Source organism: Ornithorhynchus anatinus, chromosome X3 (assembly GCF_004115215.2).
Source record: "Ornithorhynchus anatinus isolate Pmale09 chromosome X3, mOrnAna1.pri.v4, whole genome shotgun sequence".
NCBI classification, from domain to species: Eukaryota; Metazoa; Chordata; class Mammalia; order Monotremata; family Ornithorhynchidae; genus Ornithorhynchus; species Ornithorhynchus anatinus.
The window spans coordinates 7,464,125-7,485,187 of record NC_041751.1 but is presented as its reverse complement, the minus strand read 5'-3'; the positions used below and the strand labels follow the sequence as shown (position 1 = coordinate 7,485,187).

The window sequence follows — 21,063 nt, the reverse complement described above, 5'->3', positions numbered from 1 at the left end:
AAACTTGGATTTTCAAAAGGTACCTTCTGATGGAATTAGGCTTTTCCCAAGACTGATTCTTCGATTCTTCCCAAACCCTCATCCCAGATGGTTTTGAGAGAGAAAAAGCAAACGCTTATGAAGGTCATGACATCCTCTAAAGAAATTAGAGAAGAATCAAGATATAAGATTATTTTATATACACATAAATGCACCCCGTTTAGGTGAAACACAGAGTGATAACCAAAACCAAGAGCGATAGTTTTGGGCAGTGGAAGAAAGTGACGCACAAAAAGGCATTAAGGTCTTATCTGTTGATTGAACTTTGGCTTTCCAAGCCTGGAAAGTTTTAGCAAGTCAGACTTCACAAATTAGCAGCTCTTTCTACTCCGACAAATGGTGATCCGATGGATATTAAATTAACTTCATTTCTCTTTGCAGTGAAAGGGGGGGAGGTGGTGAGGGAGAAAAATCAATGACAGTGAAAATAGGGACTGAAGACTCATCAGTTAATGGATGCGATTAGGGCTAAAATCCTGGACGACGCTATGACAACCGAAGTCCTTCTGTCTGAACGACTGTAGCTTCGGACAGGACACCACCTTTAGTAAATTCATTCATTCGGTCGTGTTTACTGAGCGCTTACTGTGTGCGGAGCGCTGTACTAAGCGCTCGGGAAGTGCATTTCAACATCTTCAGAGGAAGCGGAACTAGGGAGGTTAAATGGCACATGGCAATCTAATTGCATGCAGGGGTTAGAGTAGGGTGATTCATTTCATCAGACCTTGAAAAAATTCCTCGATAAGAGGTCCGTAATGGGTCACCGGCATGAAAGTTGGAAGAAAAGCCGAGGAAAGCTAGCAGTGACAGATGCTACACCACAGCCACTAGGATGGATGGATGGATTAGACCGTAAGCCCGTCAAAGGGCAGGGACTGTCTCTATCTGTTACCGATTTGCACATTCCAAGCGCTCAGTACGGTGCTCTGCACATAGTAAGCGCTCAATACATCCTATCGAAGGAATACTATCGAACGAATGTCAGGGAGAGAACACATCATTCCTTTTTTTGCAGCTCTTGGATGCAGATTTCTAGGCTCTACGAGCTATGGACCTGACAGTTGAAGAAGAAAACGCTTGACAGATACCATAATGATGAACATAATGATTAAGGCCATCAGTGTCTTCTAGGGGTCAGACTTGCCGAAAACTGGACCGGCCAGGGAGAAAAGAACAACGCCAAACCCCCCAGAAAAATGGCCCCGCTAAATCTACTTGGCAGGAAAGGGAAGGGGTGAGCTGCAGTAGGAACCCGTTAAAATGAAATGGCCAAATGGGGGGGGTCTGGTGTGGGTGAAGGGGGAGCCCCGTTGGGTTGCGGAGCTGCCTTAATTTACTGAAGAAATACCAAGTGAATGTTGTTTTGATTACATCCGGGACATGCGACATCGGCGAAAAGATGGGCTGAGAAATGGGGTGTCCGATAAATACGGGAGAAATAGTCACCCCAGTAGGGCGTTTGAGGGTACGAGGCGGCTATCGGGAGGAGACCGGTGCCGGCAGAGTGGGGGCATCAGCCGGGGAGCTTGTGGGCATGGAAATTTGCTTGTCCTCCTGGTATTGGGAACACATCCATCACACGCACCAAAAGGTGATGGCTTGAGTTTACAGAAGCGTGCCTCAGGCCGCCCAAACCGAAAATGATTTCCGGGGGCTCTCTCGCCTCCTCCAAAGCCTTTGGGTTTCCCTGCCGGGGCCAGCTGTACCTCGGGTGCCGCTTCCAGCCGAGGAACCAACTCAGCAGGCAGAAGGAGGTGGAGAGAAGGCATCCGGGGCTAAATCCATAAAGGCTGGAATCCTCACAAACCACTGCCTTGGGAGAGGATGGGGCGTCTAAACTATCTCCAATAAAAGCGTAGTCCAGTGGAAAAAGTAGAGGACGGCGAGTCGTGAGACCTGGGTTCTCATTCCTACTCGTCTGCCGAGTGACCTTGGGCAAATGACTTCACTTCCCTGTGCTGCGGTTTCCTCATCTGTAAAATGGAGATTTAAAAACCTGTTCTCCATTCATCCCATCGTATTTACTACTACTATCACTACTAATAATGTTGGTATCTGTTGAGCGCTTACTATGTGCAGAGCACTGTTCTAAGCGCTGGGAGAGATACAGGGTCATCGGGTCGGCCCACGTGAGGCTCCCGGTCTTCATCCCCATTTTCCAGATGAGGGAACTGAGGCCCAGAGAAGTGAAATGACTCGCCCACAGTCACACAGCTGACAAGTGGCAGATCCGGCATTCGAACCCGTGACCTTTGACTCCCAAGCCCGGGCCCGTTCCGCTGAGCCATGCTGCTTCTCTGTGCTTTTACTACTAATAATGTTGGTATCTGTTAAGCGCTTACTATGTGCGGAGCACTGTTCTAAGCGCTGGGAGAGATACAGGGTCATCGGGATGGCCCACGTGAGGCTCACAGTCTTCATCCCCATTTTCCAGTTGAGGTAACTGAGGCCCAGAGAAGTTTAGCGGCTTGCCCAAGGTCACACAGCAGACAAGTGGCTGAGCCACATTAGAACCCACGACCTCTGACTCCCTCAGCCCGGGCTCTTGCCACTAAACTATCGAGTGCTTACCGTGTGCAGAGCACTGTGCTAAGCTCTTGGGAGAGTCTAATACAACGATAAATGGACAGACACTATCTGATCTGATTCATTCATTCATTCAATCATTCAATCGCATTTATGGAGTGCTTATTGGGTACAGAGCACTGTACTGAGCGCTTGGAATGTACAATTCGATCACACTTATTCCCTCAATTGTATTTATTGAGCGCTTACCGTGTGCAGGGCACCGCGCTAAGCTCTTGGGAGAGTCCGATACGGCAATAAATAGACAGACACTATCGGATCCGATTCATTCATTCATTCGCTCATTCAATCGCATTTGTGGAGCGCTTACTGGGTGCAGAGCACTGTGCTGAGCGCTTGGAATGGACGATTCGGAGGCATTTATTCATTCGATCGTATTTACGGAGCGCTTACTGGGTGCAGAGCGCTGTGCTAAGCGCTTGGAATGGACAGTTCAGTCACATTCATTCAATCGTATTGATGGAGCGCTTACTGCGGGCAGAGCACTGTGCTAAGTGCTTGGGATGGACAATTCGGTGGCATTTATTCATTCCGTCGTATTGATGGAGCGCTTACTGGGTGCAGAGCACTGTACTGAGCGCTTGAAATGGACAATTCGGTGGCATTTAGTCATTCAATCATACTGATGGAGCGCTTACTGGGTGCAGAGCACTGTGCTGAGCGCTTGGAATGGACAATTGGGTGGCATTCACTCATCCAATGGTATTGAAGGAGCGCATACTACGTGCAGAGCACTGTGCTAAGCGCCTATTGCCCCGGGTCCTGCCCTCCCAGTGTTTGGCAGAGAGGAGCTGCTGGACGATGGTGAGGAGGGTTGCTCCTCTTAACCAATCGGGAAAGGACGACGGGTGGGCGGGGCCAGGAGGGGGCGGGGCACGGGAGGGCGGGGCCCAGAGGGCGTGGCATCGATGGGCGAGGCCCTGATTGGGCGTTGCTGCGGTGGGCACGGCCCTGATTGGGCGAGGCTCCGGTGGGAACGGCCCTGATTGGGCACTGCCTCGATGGGCGTGGCCAATCGGGAGGGGGGGGCTTCTGTGGGCGCGGCCCCGATTGGGCGAGGCTTCGATGGGCGCGGCCCCGATTGGTCGTTGCTGCGATGGACGCGGTCCCGATTGGACGTTGCCTCGACGGGCGCGTGGCTTCTGTGGACGCGGCTCCGGCCGTTGCCCCGGGGGGCGTGGCCAGGAGGGGCGAGGCTTCGACGGGCGCGGCCCCGATGGGGGCGTGGCCCGGAGGGGGCGTGGCACGCAGGGGGCGTGGCCGTCGCCGCCGTCTTTCCCGCTCCTCCCGCCTCCCCCCCCCCTCCCGCCCCCCCCCCCGCCGGCGCGCGAGCGGAAGCGGAAGCGGCGTGGCCGGAAGCCGGCGGAGGCGCCGAGTGGGCCCGCGCGCCCGCGGCCATGGCCGACAAGTTCGACCACCTGGAGGAGCACCTGGAGAAGTTCGTGGAGAACATCCGACAGCTCGGCATCATCGTCAGCGACTTCCAGCCCAGCAGCCAGGCCGGCCTCAACCAGAAACTGTGAGGGCCGCCCCTCCTCCCGCCGCTCGCCTCCTCCGGGAAGCCCGCCAGGACTGCGCGGCCCCCGCCCCCCCCCCCGCCCCCAGCCCCGCGCTCGGGCCGTTTTATTTCGTTAATGAGGTCTAACGGTCATTACATAGCAGGCGTTCACTCAGGAGTATCGATCGAGCGCTTACTCTGTGCGGAGCACCGCACGGAGCGCTTGGAATCCACCCTCCCGGACACAGAGACAATTCCTGCCCGGTGACGGGCTGACGCTTTATATTATTATAATAATCATCCTTCTTATATGATCGCAGGATCGTACATGATAATGCAATTAATAATATCACACGAATAATCATACTATTTATCATCATGTGTGATATAATCAACATCGCATCGATAATCACATTGTTTATGATCGTTTATAATAATAGGATTAATATCACCTCGATGATCATATCGTTTGTGATTTACGTAATAATACGATCGATATCACATTAATAATCATATCGTTTATGATTATATAATAATATGATTAACATCACATTAATAATCCTGTTGTTGATGATTAGATGCGATAATATGATTAACATCGCCACAATCATATTGTTTATGATTATATAATAATATAATTAATATCACGTTGATAGTCCTGTTATATACAGGCATAAATTCTATATTGATATTATACATCACGATAACATTATTATAGTATAACGCGCCTCGTTATGATATATAACACATATATGATATATGTGGATATATATTATATAATGTATGATATGCTTTGTATAATATAGATGATGTATGATGTATATGATATGTAACGAATGATATAATCATGCTTAATTTGATATGTCCGTTATATATTACCGTACACAATAATCACAATGATAACGTTGGCTCTTGTAAAGCGCTTCCCATGTGCCGAGCACCGTTATAAGCGCCGGGGGAGATACAGGGTCATCGGATGGTCCCACGTGAGGCTCCCGGGCTTCGTTCCCGTTTTCCGGACGAGGGAACTGAGGCCCAGAGAAGTGAAGTGACTCGCCCACAGCCACACAGCTGACAAGGGGCGGAGCCGGGATTCGAACCCGTGACCTCTGCGTGACTCTGGGCGAGTCACGTCGCTTCTCTGGGCCTCAGTGACCTCGTCTGTAAAATGGGGGTGAATAAAACATATATAAAAAGCGGTGGTATCTGTGAAGCGCTTACTATGTGTAAAGCCCTGTTCTGAGCGCTGGGGGGGATACAAGGTGATCAGGTGGTCCCAGGTGGGGCTCACAGTTTTCATCCCCATTTTCCAGATGAGGTCACTGAGGCCCACAGACGTGAAGTGACTTGCCCAAAGCCACCCAGCTGACAGGTGGCGGGGTCGGGATTAGAACCCACGACCTCTGACTCCTAAGCCCGGGCTCTTTCCACTGAGCCACGCTGCTTCCCAGTGTGAAGACTGTGAGCCTCACATGGGACAACCTGATGACCCTGGATCTCCCCCAGCGCTTAGAACAGTGCTCTGCACATAGTAAGCGCTTAACAGATACCAACATTATTATTATTATTATTTTAAGGATGTTTGTTAAATGGCTCCATACTAAGCTCTGGCGGAGATAGACAGCGTGGCTCTGTGGAAAGAGCCCGGGCTTGGGAGTCAAAGGTCATGGGTTCTAATCCCAGCTCTGCCACTTGTCAGCTGGGTGACTTTGGGCAAGTCACTTCACTTCTCTGGGCCTCAGTTACCCCATCTGCGAAATGGGGATTAAGACTGTGAGCCCCACGTGGGACAACCTCATCGCTTTGTATCCTCCCCAGCGCTTAGAACAGTGCTTTCCGCATAGTAAGCGCTTAACACATGCCATCATCGTTATATCCGTTAAGCGGGTAGGGCACAGTCCGTCTCCCACATGAGGCTCACGGTCGTAATCCCCGTTTTACGGAGGGGGCAAACTGAAGCCCAGAGAAGTCGAGCGTCTTGCCCAAGGTCACCCAGCCGACCGGTGCGGGGCCGGGATCGGAACCCACGCCCTCCCTGCCCCCGATTTCCAGGGCCCTGCCCGGTCACTAGGGTGGCGAAAAGAGTTGGCCTTTTGGTGGTCAGTTTTAATCAACGCCCCACCAGAGTGCATCTTGCCGAATTCGTCACGCCGAGGTGCGAGGGACGACACGCCTCCTACTCTCCACGGGTTTTAGTGGTGTGTAGCCGTAGACTTTAGAGCGTACGCTCCTTGAGGGCAGCCGTCGTGTCCACCAAGCCCGGTGATGATGATGATAGTCGTGTTTGTTCCGCGCTTGCCACGGGCCAAGCACTGAGCTTAGCTGGCTGGGGGAGGATGCGGTATCGGCGGATGGACCCGGTCCTTGTCCCACGTGAGGCTTCCCCTCTGAAGGGAGAGCACGTCTCTTGGCCCCGTTTTTAGGTGAAGAAATTGAGGCACAGGGAAGCAGATTGACTCGCCCGGGGTCACAGAGGTGGCAAGGATTAGAACCTGGGTGTCCCGACTCCCGTCGGTGGGTTCCTTCCACTAGGCCGATGCCGTGCCTCTTCGCCCGGTAAAGTGCTCTGCCCCGATGAAGCTCCCCGTCAATATCGCCGATCGGTAGTGCGTTCCGCCAGAGATCCGATGGGAAGCTTTCGTCGTGTAAAGGCTTTGGGGAAGGCTCACCGGGCCCATCGGCCCAAAGCGAGCCTCGCCCTCTCCGGAGTGACCGTAACTGTTCAATTCTGTCGTCCTAGGAATTTCATGGTCACCGGCCTCCAAGATATTGACAAATGTCGACAACAACTTCATGATATTAGTGTTCCTTTAGAAGTTTTTGAGTAAGTATGATTGGTCTGGGCCGAAGGTGGGGCGTAAATAGTCGGGCATACCCATTGGAAAACCATGTTCCTGTGCGTTCACGTGTCCCTCCCAGATCCACTGGAGACGTGAAAAAATGCCGGCGGCAATCTGTCAGTCGTACTTTAGCAGAAGACCGGTGTCGTCTTACTCCTGACGTACCGTGACGCTCGCTTTGTCTGTTTCTACGTCTGTGGGGCTATAAATCCCATTTGTAACTATATATTCGTCTTTATAAAAACCAAATGCCAGGTTTTATGCGAAGCAGTTGGAGCAAAAATTCCCATGTTGCTTTCCCGCGTACCAAACCTCTGCCTTGAGATTTCGGGCTGCCGACTTTTCTCCTCCAAACCAGTCAGATTCTGTTTGGAATTTTAGTACATTCTGCTGTTCTACTTCATTCTGTTTCTTTAATGGAAATGCAGTGGAATGCCTGAATTTGTTAGTTTTTCAGGTAGAAAATGGACATCCAAATGTTAGTTTAATTAAAGGACAAGAACAGGGGTAGTAAGATGAATGTTAAAATGTAAGTCATCGGTTAATAGTCATTTGTCCGTGTCTTGCACATAATCTGAATTGGTGTAATGTAATTTACTCGTGCTGCTCTGCAGCTATTTTTCCCACCCTCGTGAATGAATAATTTGTTTTTTTCTAGATAAAGGATTGTGCAACTGGTTTTTAGAAGCTCAGAAGTAAATTGTTGAGGAAGCGTAGCTTGCACCACGTATTATCCGAAACATCAAGAAGCAGAATACTGAGAATATCTCGAGGAGCGTTGTATCGGAAATTTCCAAGCGTTCACTCTAGAGTGTATCTTTCTGTCCTGGGGTTAAGCTCCAACGAGTAATAATGCCTGACGCTCACCTGCATTTTCAAAATGTTTGTCACAAAATTATGAAGATTAAAAGTAGTAGAGGTTTCCTAGATCACCTAGCCTACTCCTCTGGGGGTAGCAGAGAAGCGGCAAATGAAAGCACCATCTGCTCAGTGACATTTGTCATCTTTGATGAGTGAATGGGTCCGGAATGCCCGTTGTGTGTAGTTTGAACCATGTTTCGGAGTCAACTTCTCTGACGGAAGCCCATTGTAGCAGCTGCTGTTCGTCAAACTAAAGTTTACCCTGTCATCTTTCCCAGAGAACTTAGAAACATTAATCCGTTACGGGCTATTAACGTGAGTTCTTCCTTATTTCCAGATACATAGATCAAGGTCGTAATCCCCAGCTATACACCAAAGAGTGTCTGGAGAGGGCTCTGGCGAAAAATGAGCAGGTGAAAGGCAAAATCGATACCATGAAGGTAAGATTACTGTAATGCAGTCAAGATAAATACTATTTCAGTTTCTGTAGAGAGAAATGTTTTGTTTGGAGAGAGTCTTTGAGTATCTGATTTTCAAGGGTTCTTTTTCGGCCAGTATATTTCTGTCAAAATTGTCAAAATGCACCGGCTCTTGTTTGATTACGTTTCTTTTTTTCCCATACTGGGGATCTCCAAATTCACTCGCTATGCTTGGGGGAAAAAAAAGTAAAACTAACTTTCCTAAAGTATCCTCGGTTTTTCCTGAACGTGCGCTTTCCCTCGTCAGTCAGCCGAGAGTGTTAATAAGGAGTTAAGGAATGTTCGTGTGACAACACGCATCTAGATAGAATGAAACAGTTGCGCGTGAGCACACAGCATCCGTCAAGGTGCACGTCCTTTAATATGAGCTTTCCTTGATGTGGATTAAGAATATAACCTCCTTGTTGTAGGGGAATTGTGTGCTAATATATAAAGTAGCAGCCCTCTCTGGCTTCACCATCAAATTCGACGCTTATAAAGCATCCTCAGTCATCTGTTGGAGAGAAGAATTTCTGTATCCGAGACACGGCCATAGTGGCGCACTGTACTGGAGTCAGGTAGCCGGGGCTTTATCGCAGCTCCGCCACCGGCCTGCTGCACGGCTGGGCAAATTTCCGTCCCTCTGCCTCAGACTAAATACAGATTGATCAGATCATCATACACAGGGCTCGTAGTCTTAATCCCCATTTTGCAGTCGAGGTAACTGAGGCCCGGAAAAGTGAAGTGACTTGCGCCTAAGGTCGCACAGCAGGCAAGCGGCAGAGCCACTCACTTAAAATAAAACCCTCTAGGGAAGAAGAACTGGCTAGATTTCTTTTTATGCACCCAAACCCAGTAAGGGCAGATGACCTAGAAAGACACGGAGGAGGAAGAAGACTATTCCCCAGGAAACTTCTTCCCCAGTTAGATTGTAAACTCCTGGTGGGTAGGGAGCTCATCTGGTACTTAATCTGTATATGCACCAAGTGCAGTACTTGGTGAAAAAATTTCATTCATCACTTGATCTGCTCCGGTTTGATCACCAATATCTAGTGAGGACCAACTGTAGGCGGAGCACGTACGAAAGGTAGAAAATCGTGGTCTAAATGCTTCGATATCTTAGAGTCATGGGAAGGTGATAGACGTAATTCGAATACAGTATAGTTGAATGAGGAATTAAAAATAATCCCATATGACTCTTGTTATATAAGTCAATCAACAGCAAGTCAGTAAACACAAATACCTGAGCGCTGAGGTGGGTTGGGGGATGGCGTAACCAGAGGTAGAGAAATTGGCAGTGGGAATGTTGTCATAAAGGTGAGTTTGGAGGTTGGCTTGGGATGGGGGGGAGGAGCACCCGTTGGGGTTTAGTGGGAGAAGAAAGCTGGTGTAGGTTAGAGGGGAATCAGATGGAGTGAATCTCACAGCTGGTGATTAGGAGCTTCTGTATATAATGACAAGAACTGGGGAACCACAGGAGATTTGAGAGGAGAGGAGTGCCAGACTGTCAGGGTCCTAGAAAGATGATGCTTGTGGGTATATATGGATTGGGTCTGAAGGAAGGAGAGCAAAAGTCAGGTAGGCCAGTAAGGAAGCTACTATTGTAACTGTTCATTTCAGTAAGGAAGGTACTCCTTACTTAGATGGAGAGTTTGGCCAAGTCGAGGGAGGATGTTTTTTCTGGAAAGGGCAAACTTAAACGCTTAGTACGGTGCTCTGCACACAGGAAGGGCTCAGTAAATACGATTGAATGAACGTGGTCGTGTTTGAGAGCAGAGAAGGAACCGGAGGGACAGGAGAGTTTGAAAAGAGCAGTAAGAGAGGAGGAGAATAGGGGAAACGTGTTGAAGATGAGCGGATGGGATTCAGGGGGCAGGTAGAGTGGTTATGTTTTCAAAAATGGCTGCAGATCTCCTTCTGGGAGGTATTGGGCAGGAGGAGCAAGTGGATTTTATATGGCCTGCCTACATATCAGAATCAGCACATTACTTCTGAGAAGCCCCAGTACAAGAGCAAAATGACTTTGAAAAGTCCACCGAAAAGCTATTTTTCAGTTGCAGCGTGGCAGTTCTCTTTTAAACTCCACCTTTTTTTGACAGTTCAACTCATTCACCGCCGGTGAATGGTATCACTCAGGGCCGGGTGGCTAATGTTCACCGTGGCCATCTTCTAATCCCCCTTCATCTGTTTCCCGTGGGCTACTGGTTTCAACTCTCGTCCGTAGGTCCTTCAGCGGCCCCCGTGAAAGTCGGTGACGTTTCTCAAGAGTTCCCGTTTAACGACTCTTCTAGGGAAGGAAGCAAACTGGGCCCCTTTGGTCTCAAACTGCACATTTGCATATTCTGCAAATATATTTTTTTGGCAGGACCCACAAGAACAATTATTTTAACAGGCTGCTTTTTGATGACTGAAATCAAAGTAATGCCGGTTCCCGCTTATAAATAGGTTCAGGAAGTCATGTTGCCGAAGAGTAAATAGATTCCCAGGTGCTCTGAGAATCTTTTCAATGAACTGTTTGCAAACAGTAAGTCTGGTATGGTTAGAGTGTAGCGCTGCTTAATTAAATCTTATTTGTGTATTCCTGTTATGTGGGCTGTCTACTAAAATTATTTCCAGCTGTGTGGTTTTCCCTCAGGAAGGTGGTGCTTTTACTTGAAGTTCGGGAGCGAAATCATCGTGCCTAAATGAATATTCATTCTTCATGTGGGTTTGGAAGTAATTTTTAATTTTAACGCGAGGTCTTGTTGGAAACCGAACGAACAGAACGGAATGCGGTTAATAAGTACGGTGCGGGGTATACGCCGAGCAACCTTTGGCTGCTACCCCTTAATGAAGATGAAAAGCTAACCAGCCCAGTTGAAGTATTTTTGGGTGGCTCCTGTAGTCCGGTTTATTAGAGCTTTATAGGCCTGCCACGTGTGCGGCGTGGTGTCACGTTGGGTAATTTGAATGCTGTGGGTGAAAAGGGGAGTGTAGCTTGACAGCTTATATTTTTCTTCTTAGAAATTTAAAAGCCTGTTGATTCAAGAGCTTTCCAAAGTTTTCCCAGACGACATGGCTAAATACAGAAGTACCCGAGGTGAAGATCACCCCCCGTCTTAACAAGAACAGTACGCTTTCCCTCTGTCCGAAGACAGCGTGACGTTCTTGGGAAATGTCTGGCCGAGGGGTGGCCCTCGCGATTAAGGTTTTCATGCAATGCACGTGGCATATAGAGAAGCGAGGCGCTCTTCTTGTGATTCCGTCCTCCCAAAGGCCACTCTGTTTTTCCTCAAGACTCATCTCGTGAAGCTTCCCTGGCGAATGACTCTTTCAAGCTGTAGAAGGTACATAATACTGCAACAGTTCTCTACCCACAAAGCGCGTTTTTGGGGTCGAGAAGAGTCTTGTTGTTTCATCGCTAAGTGCCGGAGCATTGTTAAATGTGAATCCCATGGAAGTGAATTATAGTAATGGCGTAGGATATTGCCAACCTTAAACGTTTTAGAAGATTAAGCCTCATTGGTCTGTGGAAATTCTGTGAGCTTGGGAAGTTCATTCGTATCGGTCAATTCTAGTCTGTTTTGCTACCGTTTCAAGAAAAAAAATTCCGTTTTTTCTGATTGATGTGTGAAGTTCTTAAATATGAGTGGTAGTGTTTGTATTTGTACAGTCACGTGTCATGCACCACGTAAGTCTTTCTGTTGAGTGTAATTATATTTCCATTGGTTTAAATTAGGACAAGTATTTATAATAAACATTTTAAATTACATTTGACTTATTTGAGTCTGTGCTTTCTCCGCAACCCCTTTGTGTTCTAAGAATAGTTATGGTACTTGTTAAGTGCTTACTCTCCGTCAAGCACGGTTCTAAGCACCGGGTTAGATACAAGTTAGTCAGATTGGACACGGTCCCTGTCCCACACTCTTATCCCCATTTTATATTATATCCAGTGTTCCCTTCACCCACTGGTTAGTAAATACTTGTTTGATATTTTTCCAGAGATGAATGAAGAAGATATTATCAGGATTTCATTTTGACATTTTGTCCTTGTCTAACTTCTCCTCTTTGAAAGTGATTTCGCTCCATCTCGTTTTTCAAGTAGTAGGTACCTCCTTTGCCAATCGATACTTCAAGTATTAGCCTCGCCATTCTTAAAAATAGGTTCTCCTTTTAGTTTTCTTCCCTACTAAGCAAGAAAAGCGATATTCTGGAGATAGTCAAATCTCAAAAGTTTCTTATGCTTTTCCAAGTGCTCAGTACAGTGGTATTTGTTGGTATTTGTTAAGCGCTTACTATGTGCCGAGCACTGTTCTAAGCGCTGGGGTAGACACAGGGGAATCAGGTTGTCCCACGTGGGGCTCACAGTCTCAATCCCCATTTTACAGATGAGGGAACTGAGGCACGGAGAAGTTAAGTGACTTGCCCACAGTCACACAGCCGACAAGTGGCAGAGCTGGGATTCGAACTCATGAGCCCTGACTCCAAAGCCCGTGCTCTTTCCACTGAGCCACGCTGCTTCGCCCTCTCGATAAATACCATTACCGTTATGACTTACTACCGCCATTCCCCTCACTGCCCCCTCCTCCCCCACGCACACCTTTCCCTTTTCTCCTCTTCTTCTTCTTCCTCTACCTCCCCCTACTTTTTGAGGTTAGGGATCGTGTCTTCTAACTGTTGTACTGAACCAGGTATTTCATGTAGTGGTCTGCCCCCTAAATCAATTCTGTCGATCATTTTTTTCCTTTTCCTTCTCCACTTTCTTTCTTGCAAGAGTACCTACACGTTATCTAGAGAAGCTCTAGAGACCCACCGAAGTAGAGCGGATCCGAGTCGCAGCTGTGTCAGGGAGGATCTCCCTCTGGAAGTCGGCTTCCAGACTTGTTCCTGGGAGTTTCTCCGAAACTCTATCACCTCACGGTGCATCAAACTCATCCGTCACGTTATACAGTCAGGGAAGTCCACTGGCTAATTGAGGCAGTTTCCCTCTCCGTTCCTCAGGCCGAACCGACGGAGCAAGGAACCTGAGGGAAGAGAAACCGAACCTCCCGCAGTAGCGGGACTATCTTAGAAACCGGGTGAGGAGGTTCCGCGGCGGTAGCTGGAGATTTTTTTACCTCCCCAAGCTGGAAGTTATTGTTAACAACAGAAAACCAAAAAGCTTTGCTCGGGTCAACATTCTTGCACCTGATTGCTGAAATTTTCTGAGGCCAAGTTCTTACGACTCTAAAGGAAGATCTCTGTTGCACTGAATTTCCATCCATTAGGCCATAAACAGCTAATCTCTGACGGTAATGTAATGTGGTAACGAAGAGGCCTGAGATTTCAGACTTTTGTTGATTTGAAGAAGTTCCTTTGACTCGATTTCAAGGGGAATTGGGGTTTTGTGCATGAGAGATGCTCTGTGGTGTATTTGCGAAGTTTCATACTTGTAAAGAAAAAAAGCATCTTTACCAGTCGCTTACCAATTCAAGGCAATCGCACACGGCCTCCAGGGTTTCCTTGCCCCCAGCCAATTCTGGACTAAGTCATTTTTACACACAAGGGGTGTCAGGCCCAGCCCTTTCCTCTACCCTCTGTCCTCTTTGCCTCACCAGGGGTGGAGGGAGGGGACCTAGGGCCAGAACCGACCCAACAGGCCCAAGGAGGTCTCGACTTTCCCCAGAACTGCTCTCCTCCCAGACCACCGCAGCGTCTGTGTCCGGATCCGGGGGAGGACCCCGGGAGAATTTCCTTAGTACAGCGTTGAGCCTGCAGTGGCTGGTGCTGTGCAGCAAAGGGCCGTGGCGTGGGTTGAGCGAGCTCTTCCACACGGAGACGTAGGGAGGTCTAGTGGAAGGGGTGTGGGCCACGGAATCAGAAGGACCTGGGTTCTAATCCTGGCTATACCGCTTGCCTGCTGCATGACTGGAGGCAAGTCACTTAATTTCTCTGTGTTTCAGTTCCTTGATCTGTAAAATGAGGATTCGGTACTTGTTCTCCTTCCCACTTAGGGATTGTGTCCGATCTTTGTGGCTCTGTCCCGGTGCTCGGTAAGTAGTAAGCGCCTGGGAAATACCACAGTTAATTCCACACCCTTGCGTCTTCAGCAGCCCGGGTAGGGATGGGGAGGAGCGCACGGAGGAGGATGCTAATGGCGATGGTTTTCTTACGACTTACGCGGCTGCATCTGGAGCAACAGCTCTCCTTGCCCCATTCTGTCTCTACCATCGCTCCCGATCTTCTTATTCCTGCTGCCTCGGGCTGGCAGGCCTGAGTGGGAGAAGGACCTAGATTTCCTTCTCTTGACCTGTTAAATGTGTAATATGAGCCTGTGATGCTCTATAGGAAAGCCTTTCTTAAAACGTAAATCATGGCACGTGAGAGAGCAGAACTGCACTTAGAAAGAAGTGCAAAATATCACTATTTTTCACTCTGTCATTTCCATGGAAAACAAAATCAATTAAACCGTGCAGACTTTAAAGCACGGTATCCAAATGCACAGAGAGTTCCTATGTTGTTGGAAAGATATCCAAGTGATCTAATTGCCAATAAGTTAATTCTCATCAGTGTATTTTGTTTCGCCTAAGCTGTTAAATAATCAGCTTTAAATGCTTACTGCTCCATAACAGTCTACTTTAGGGGATTCGGCACATTTGTTCCCACTTGGACAACTCCTGGGTAATTTTTCTGCAACAAATCTTACAAAGCTTATAAAAATGCCATCGGGCTGTGCTTTTAGAAAGACCCTCACTGTTTTTAAAGTGAATGTTAGCTGGTAGCTTTTTGCCCGGCCCCAGGACCAAACTCTGATTCCCTTTGTAGTTCCAGGAAGCGAGTCGTCTAAAATACTGGAGTAAGTTCGTTTCTCTGCTAGTCCCAATTTGCCACCTGGGAGCTCGGACACCAGGTGGTTTTATGCTTTTTTTTTTCCTTCCCAGGACTTCTCTGGGTCATTAAACAGTAGTGTTTATCGAGAGCCTACTTTTTGCAGAGAACCATACTGAGCACTTGGCAAGGACGGTAGAGTTGATCCATGGACTCACAGGTAGGGTAAACACATCTTTTAAGTGCCGATGGCACGCTCCGTATTTAAAGAACTCTTCCAGAATGATTCCTTTTTCTAGTGACAGAGCCTGGTCAGATGGGGGGTGATGGGGTGGGAGAGGAATCACGCGTGGCAGAGCGCCAGACTAAGGAAAATCGGAGGGGGATGAAGAGGTGTGGGCGAGCCTGTGGGAGGGAGGTTTCTCACCTAGCAAAGAAGGAAAGAAAGAAAGGAAGTCTCTGAACCTCCTCTAATTTCTTCCCCCTGGTGCTCTTTTCTTGAGCTGGCCTCTAAACCCCCGCTAATGCTGTAACCTTGCTGTTATCCTTGACTCCTATCTGTCATTCAACCCATATTCAATCCATCACTAAATCTCATCAGTCCCACCTAATAATAATAATAATGTTGGTATTTGTTAAGCGCTTACTATGTGCCGAGCACTGTTCTAAGCGCTGGGGTAGACTTAGGGGAATCAGGTTGTCCCACGTGGGGCTCACTGTCTTAATGCCCATTTTACAGATGAGGGAACTGAGGCACGGAGAAGTTAAGTGACTTGCCCACAGTCACACAGCTGACAAGTGGCAGAGCTGGGATTCGAACTCACGAGCCCTGACTCCAAAGCCCGTGCTCTTTCCACTGAGCCACGCTGCTTCTCCCTCAGAGCATCGCTAAAATCCACCCTTTTCTCTCCATCCAAACCCCTTTTCTCTCCATCCAAACTGTTACCACGCTAATCCAATCACTCATTTTATCCCATCTGGATTACTGCCTCAGCCTCCTTGCTGACCTCCCACCCTCCTGTCTCTCCCTACTCCAGTCCATACTTCACTCAGCTGCCAGGATCATTCTTCTACAGAAACGTTCAGGACGTGCCACCCTTCTCCTCAAAAAAACTCCAGTGGCCGCCCATCCACCTCCGCGTCCAACAGAAACTCCTCACCACTGGCTTTAAAACACTCCACCACCTCGCCTCCTCCTGCCTCACATCGCTTCTCTCCTTCTACCACCCAGCCTACGCACTTCACTTCTCTAATGCTTGCCGTCTTGCCTGCCTTGCCGCCGACCCCTTGCCCACATCCTTCCTCGATTAGACTGTAAGCCCGTCAATGGGCAGGAACTGTATCTGTTGCCGATTTGTACATTCCAAGCACTCAGTACAGTGCTCTGCACATAGTAAGCGCTCAATAAATACTATTGAATGAATGCCCACTGGCCTGGAACGCCTTCCCTCCTCAGACCCGAGGGACAGACAATGACTCTTCTTCCCCTTCAAAGCCTCATTGAAGTAGCATCTCCTCCAAGAGGTCTTCCCAGACTAAGCCCACTTTTCCTCATCTCCCACTCCCTTCTGCCTCATCCTGACTTGCTCCCTTTGCTCTTCCCCACTCCCAGCCCCACAGTACTTTATGTAGCTGTAATTTTATTTATTTGTATTGATGTCTGCCTCCCCTACTCGAGACTCTAAACTCATTGCGGGCAGAGAATATCGCCGTTCATTGTCATATTGTAGTCTCCCAAGCACTTAAGTGCGCTACACACAGTCAGCGCTCAATAGATATGTTTGAATGAATGGAATAGACTTTCAGCTCCTTGAGGACAGAGTTCATATCTACCGACTCTATTGCACTCTCCCAGGTGTTCGATACAAAGTAAGCACTCAATAAATATCTTCGATGGAGTGATTGGTGCTGCTGGCAATTTGGGGGAAGAGTGGCAGGGTGGATGTTGGTTGGTCAGAAACTCATCAAACTCGGGATTTTCTGACAGCCAATCAGCAGCCCATGATTGCATTGATTCAGTAGTCATTAATGCAATTCATTCATTTGATAGTATTTATTGAGCCCTTACTGTGTGCAGAGCACTGTACTAAGCGCTTGGAAAGTACAATTCAGTAAAAAACGAGACAATCCACTTCCCATTTGCAGGTTCCCCCGTTTCATTTCTCCCTTCGTGAATATCCACTGTGTCCATGCTACCTCCTGTCCTCTGGGCAAATTAGTAGAGAAAATAAAACATTAGGGTTTTGTAGCATACCTCTTTGAAGTAGGAACGACGGTTTGATTTATGCCGCACTTTTTAATCTGTGCATCCCCAAATGCTCCGTGAATATTAAATCCCCAAGCTTCTAAAAGGGTGGTACTCCTAATTTGCTGGTGGGTAGCTATAGGAGAGAGCGAGTTCCCAGAGCCACAGAAGGAGCTGATGAATGCAACTAATCAAAGGACAGGTGAGTTGCTGAATTTTAGGGGATATTGTCCAAGTTAGGTCGGGAAGCTAGACGTAGCGAGCCTTCCGAATACTAATTATGGCGATCCGATATATTCCCCAGCCCACATGCTGCTGTTCGAAGGAGAGTTGGCCGGCCACCTGCTTTTCCCAGGCACTGTGCTGTAGCTCGAGGGTTTTGTGATGGATTGCCTGATGAGATAATTTTGGGCAAATCTTCACCCGGGCCCCGCTGCATCCATCCCTTAGAGTCACTGTACTCGGTACGGGAAAGTAGATTATTTAACATGTTTCATTTTCCAGAGTAGCTCGTCCTTGGGTAAGGAGAGAAGCCGAGAAGGAAGGACTGGGGAAAAGAGTGAACCCAGAAATCGTGAGCATCCTCGTGAAGAGACTAGGTGCACGATCTGAAAAGTAGTGAGGTCCCTGGTGAAGAAAAGGACCAAGAGTCAGGGGAGAGCTGGGTTCTGATTCTGGCTCTGCCACTTGTCTGCTGTGCGACTTTGGGCGGGTTACTCAACTGCTCGGTGCTTGAGTTTGCTCATCTGTAAAATGGGATTAAATTCCTCTTCTCCCTCCAATTTAGACCGTGAGCCCCACGTGGAACAGGGACCGTGTCTGATCTGATTGTAGTCTATCCGTCGTAGCACTTGGCATTTAGTAACAAATATCAAAGCGGTGTAGCCTAGTGGCTAGATCACGGGCCTGGGGGTCAGAAGGACCTGGGTTCCGACCCCAGCTCGACCACGTGTCTGATGTGTGACCTTGGGCAAGTCACTTAACTTCTCTGTGCCTCAGTTCCCTCGTCTGCAAAATGGGGATTAAGACTGTGAGCCCCACGTAGGACAGGGACTGTGTCCATCCTGATTAGCTCGTAACTAGTCCAGTCCTTAGAGCAGTGCTTGGCACATAGCGCTTGACGGGTACTATTATTATTATGATTATTTCCTGCATAAAATCCTTGTACCTTATAAGAATAGATATCCATTTGCCTCCATTCCTATTTCTCTTCCCCTTGCCCCATTTGGTAGCCAGACGTAGAGCCCTGGTCAGCCAACTGGTCATCTGACCAGGTGGGATCCCTTGCTTAGCGTTGGCTACGGGGACACGTTACCTGGGGGGCAATTCTTGCTGACAGCTTTGCACGCTGGCACACGCACACGTGTACACACGAGCAGTTCATTACCGCTCATTTGTCGGAGACGTGGACAGGTTGAAATGTGCGAGAATAATTAGGTAACACATGAAGAGGAATAGCGTGTCTGTGGAAAGAAGTAAGCCAAAGGGCTGCATACATTATAGCAGGCTGCAGAGGTGGCTTACACAGTGTATTTATAAATGACTAGCAGTGATTAGAAGTGCTTACGTCAAGCGTTTTGGTCACATCGGGCAACTTTTAAGGGATTCGCAACTGCAGTTTCATTTGATATTGATCCGATAATCGCAGTTATTTTGGATTCAAATGTAGACACCAGAAGCAGTTCATAATTTTACTTTTAAGATTTAAAAAAACAAAACGAAAATGAGTAGGTTACAGTGTCCCCTGTGAACAAATAGGGAAAAATATAATTGTTTTGCCTCTTGTGAAATTGATCCTTTTGTAGCCTTCGTATGTATCCTACGGCATTTATGCTAAGAATTTAAAACTAATTTGGAAGCCAAACAGCTTGGAAGGCTCTCTGTAATTACCGGGCTCCATTGCGCAGCTGTTAGGCACATTGAGGTCGTCTCTCGGTAATACTTATGCACACCCTCCCACGCCCTAAATAAACATGTGCGGGAGGCATGTGCTGTTCCCGAGGAGGACGACAGTCGCTGAAAGAAAAGAATCCTCAATTCTATGAAAAATTCTAAATCATTAAGTGGCGTGTATGGACAGAGTGTCTTTTAATTGAGTGTGTCTACACCTGTTCTGGTGATGAAGACAGAAACACATCACACGCGCAGCCTGGTTTAGTAGGAGCAGAGGTCATCCTTTTGCATTAGGATAAGGATTTTTCACGGTAATTAAGAGCTTACCATGGCAGGCACTGTACTAAACACTGGGGTAGATACAAACTAATCAGATTGGACACAGTCTGCGTTCCACATGGGGCTCTCAGTCTTAATCCCCGTTTTACAGATGAGGTAACTGAGGCATAGAGGAGTAAATGACTTGCCCGAGGTCACCGGCAGACAAGTGGCCGAGCTGGAATTAGAACCCAGATCCTCTGTCGTCCAGGCCGTTGCTCTATCCCCCAGGCCATGCTGCTGCCCACTAGACCACACTGCTTCTGAAGGGGTTTCTGTCACCCGTCGCCCGGGGACGGGTTCACTGGGGAATCCACGTGGCGAGAGACAGAGACCGGGGACAGAAAGCCTCAGTTTTATATGAAATTTATTCTGGGAGGCAAATGTAATTATTGGATTATTTTGGACGTGGAGAATCGAACCTCCCTTTTGTCCACTGCTATTTCAAATTTTTTGTGTGTGTTTTCTGCCAATCCCCCCTCTCTCTTAGTTTTAGACTGAAAATTCCCCGGGGACCAGGGATTGTGTTTGAATTATCCTTGTCCCTTTTCCTGGTGGCGAGTACCGTACTCTGCATCTACTAAGCACTCTATAAATACTGTTTAATGAATGTCTGCATGAATGGATGATTGTGAGAATGAGTTAATAAGCGAGAAAGTGAATAAATGGAAGATGGGGGCATCCAGAAAACTTCTGATGTAGTGTCTATCACCAGTGATCCAAGACTACCCCATTTACACCGTTGGCTTGAGAATGGCTCCCACCACTTGGTCAAGAGGGCAGGGATTAGGTCCGTTTCCTTTGCTCAGCCTGACGGTTTCACTTGTAGTATGGATGTCCAAACCCCCCAGACTTTGTGGTGGGACTGATACAGTGATCTACCCACCGGGCACAATGCCCAGCGTGGTAGAGAATGCACTCAGAGCCTATCCCGACTGGCATTTTCTGGGTCCAAAATTGAGTGAATCAAACTGTTTTAATTTTCAGAATCCAAATTCCAAGACAGAAGGAAGACAGATTGACTATTAACCAAATAGGGGATCAGGAAAGAAGAGGTCGCAAGCAGTGCCAATTTGCCATTTCTACAGCTGGGCTATTAATAAAACGGGCACAGGAGGCGAAACACCAATAAAATGCAAAATGCAAGAGGAAATCTGAGCGATGAACAAGCAAGCTGGTTGCGGAAAGGAGATGGTATTTTTCTCAGTTTTACTTGGGTATCCAGTCACTCACAATCAGTAATCTGCAACCGGGGAACACCAGAATGGCTTCTCCGTTTTTTTCTGTCACCAGCGAGAAAACTTCCACCATTCTGGCTCCAGAAGGCTTCCTCCTTTTTTCATACTGGCCCTTCCCATTCTCACATCAAACTGAACCAATCCTTGGCGCCGACCATCGATCGGTTCCACATTAGAACAATATGCATCCAGCGTGACCGTGTACACGTGGGAAGCGGCGTGGCTTAGCGGAAGGAGCCCGGGCTTGGGTGTCGGAGGACGTGGGTTCTAATCCCGGCTCCGCCATTTGTCTGCTATGTGA

The 21,063-nt window shown here is 48.1% G+C and overlaps 1 protein-coding gene across 2 annotated transcripts; it reads left to right on the top strand.

Moving 5' to 3' along the window:
* The first annotated feature begins 3,972 nt into the window (after window positions 1–3,972).
* On the top strand, window positions 3,973–20,690 carry MED10 (mediator complex subunit 10). Of its 2 annotated transcripts, none has more exons than XM_029054029.2 (4): window positions 3,973–4,144; window positions 6,864–6,947; window positions 8,162–8,264; window positions 20,512–20,690. In XM_029054029.2, exons 1-4 carry the CDS (start codon window positions 4,023–4,025, stop codon window positions 20,551–20,553), a joined length of 351 nt encoding a protein of 116 aa, XP_028909862.1. In that variant the 5' UTR covers window positions 3,973–4,022; the 3' UTR covers window positions 20,554–20,690. The 2 variants fall into 2 exon arrangements, with proteins under 2 accessions (XP_028909862.1, XP_028909861.1); XM_029054028.2 differs by lacking the exon at window positions 20,512–20,690 and adding an exon at window positions 11,286–12,038.
* The last annotated feature ends 373 nt before the right edge of the window (window positions 20,691–21,063 follow it).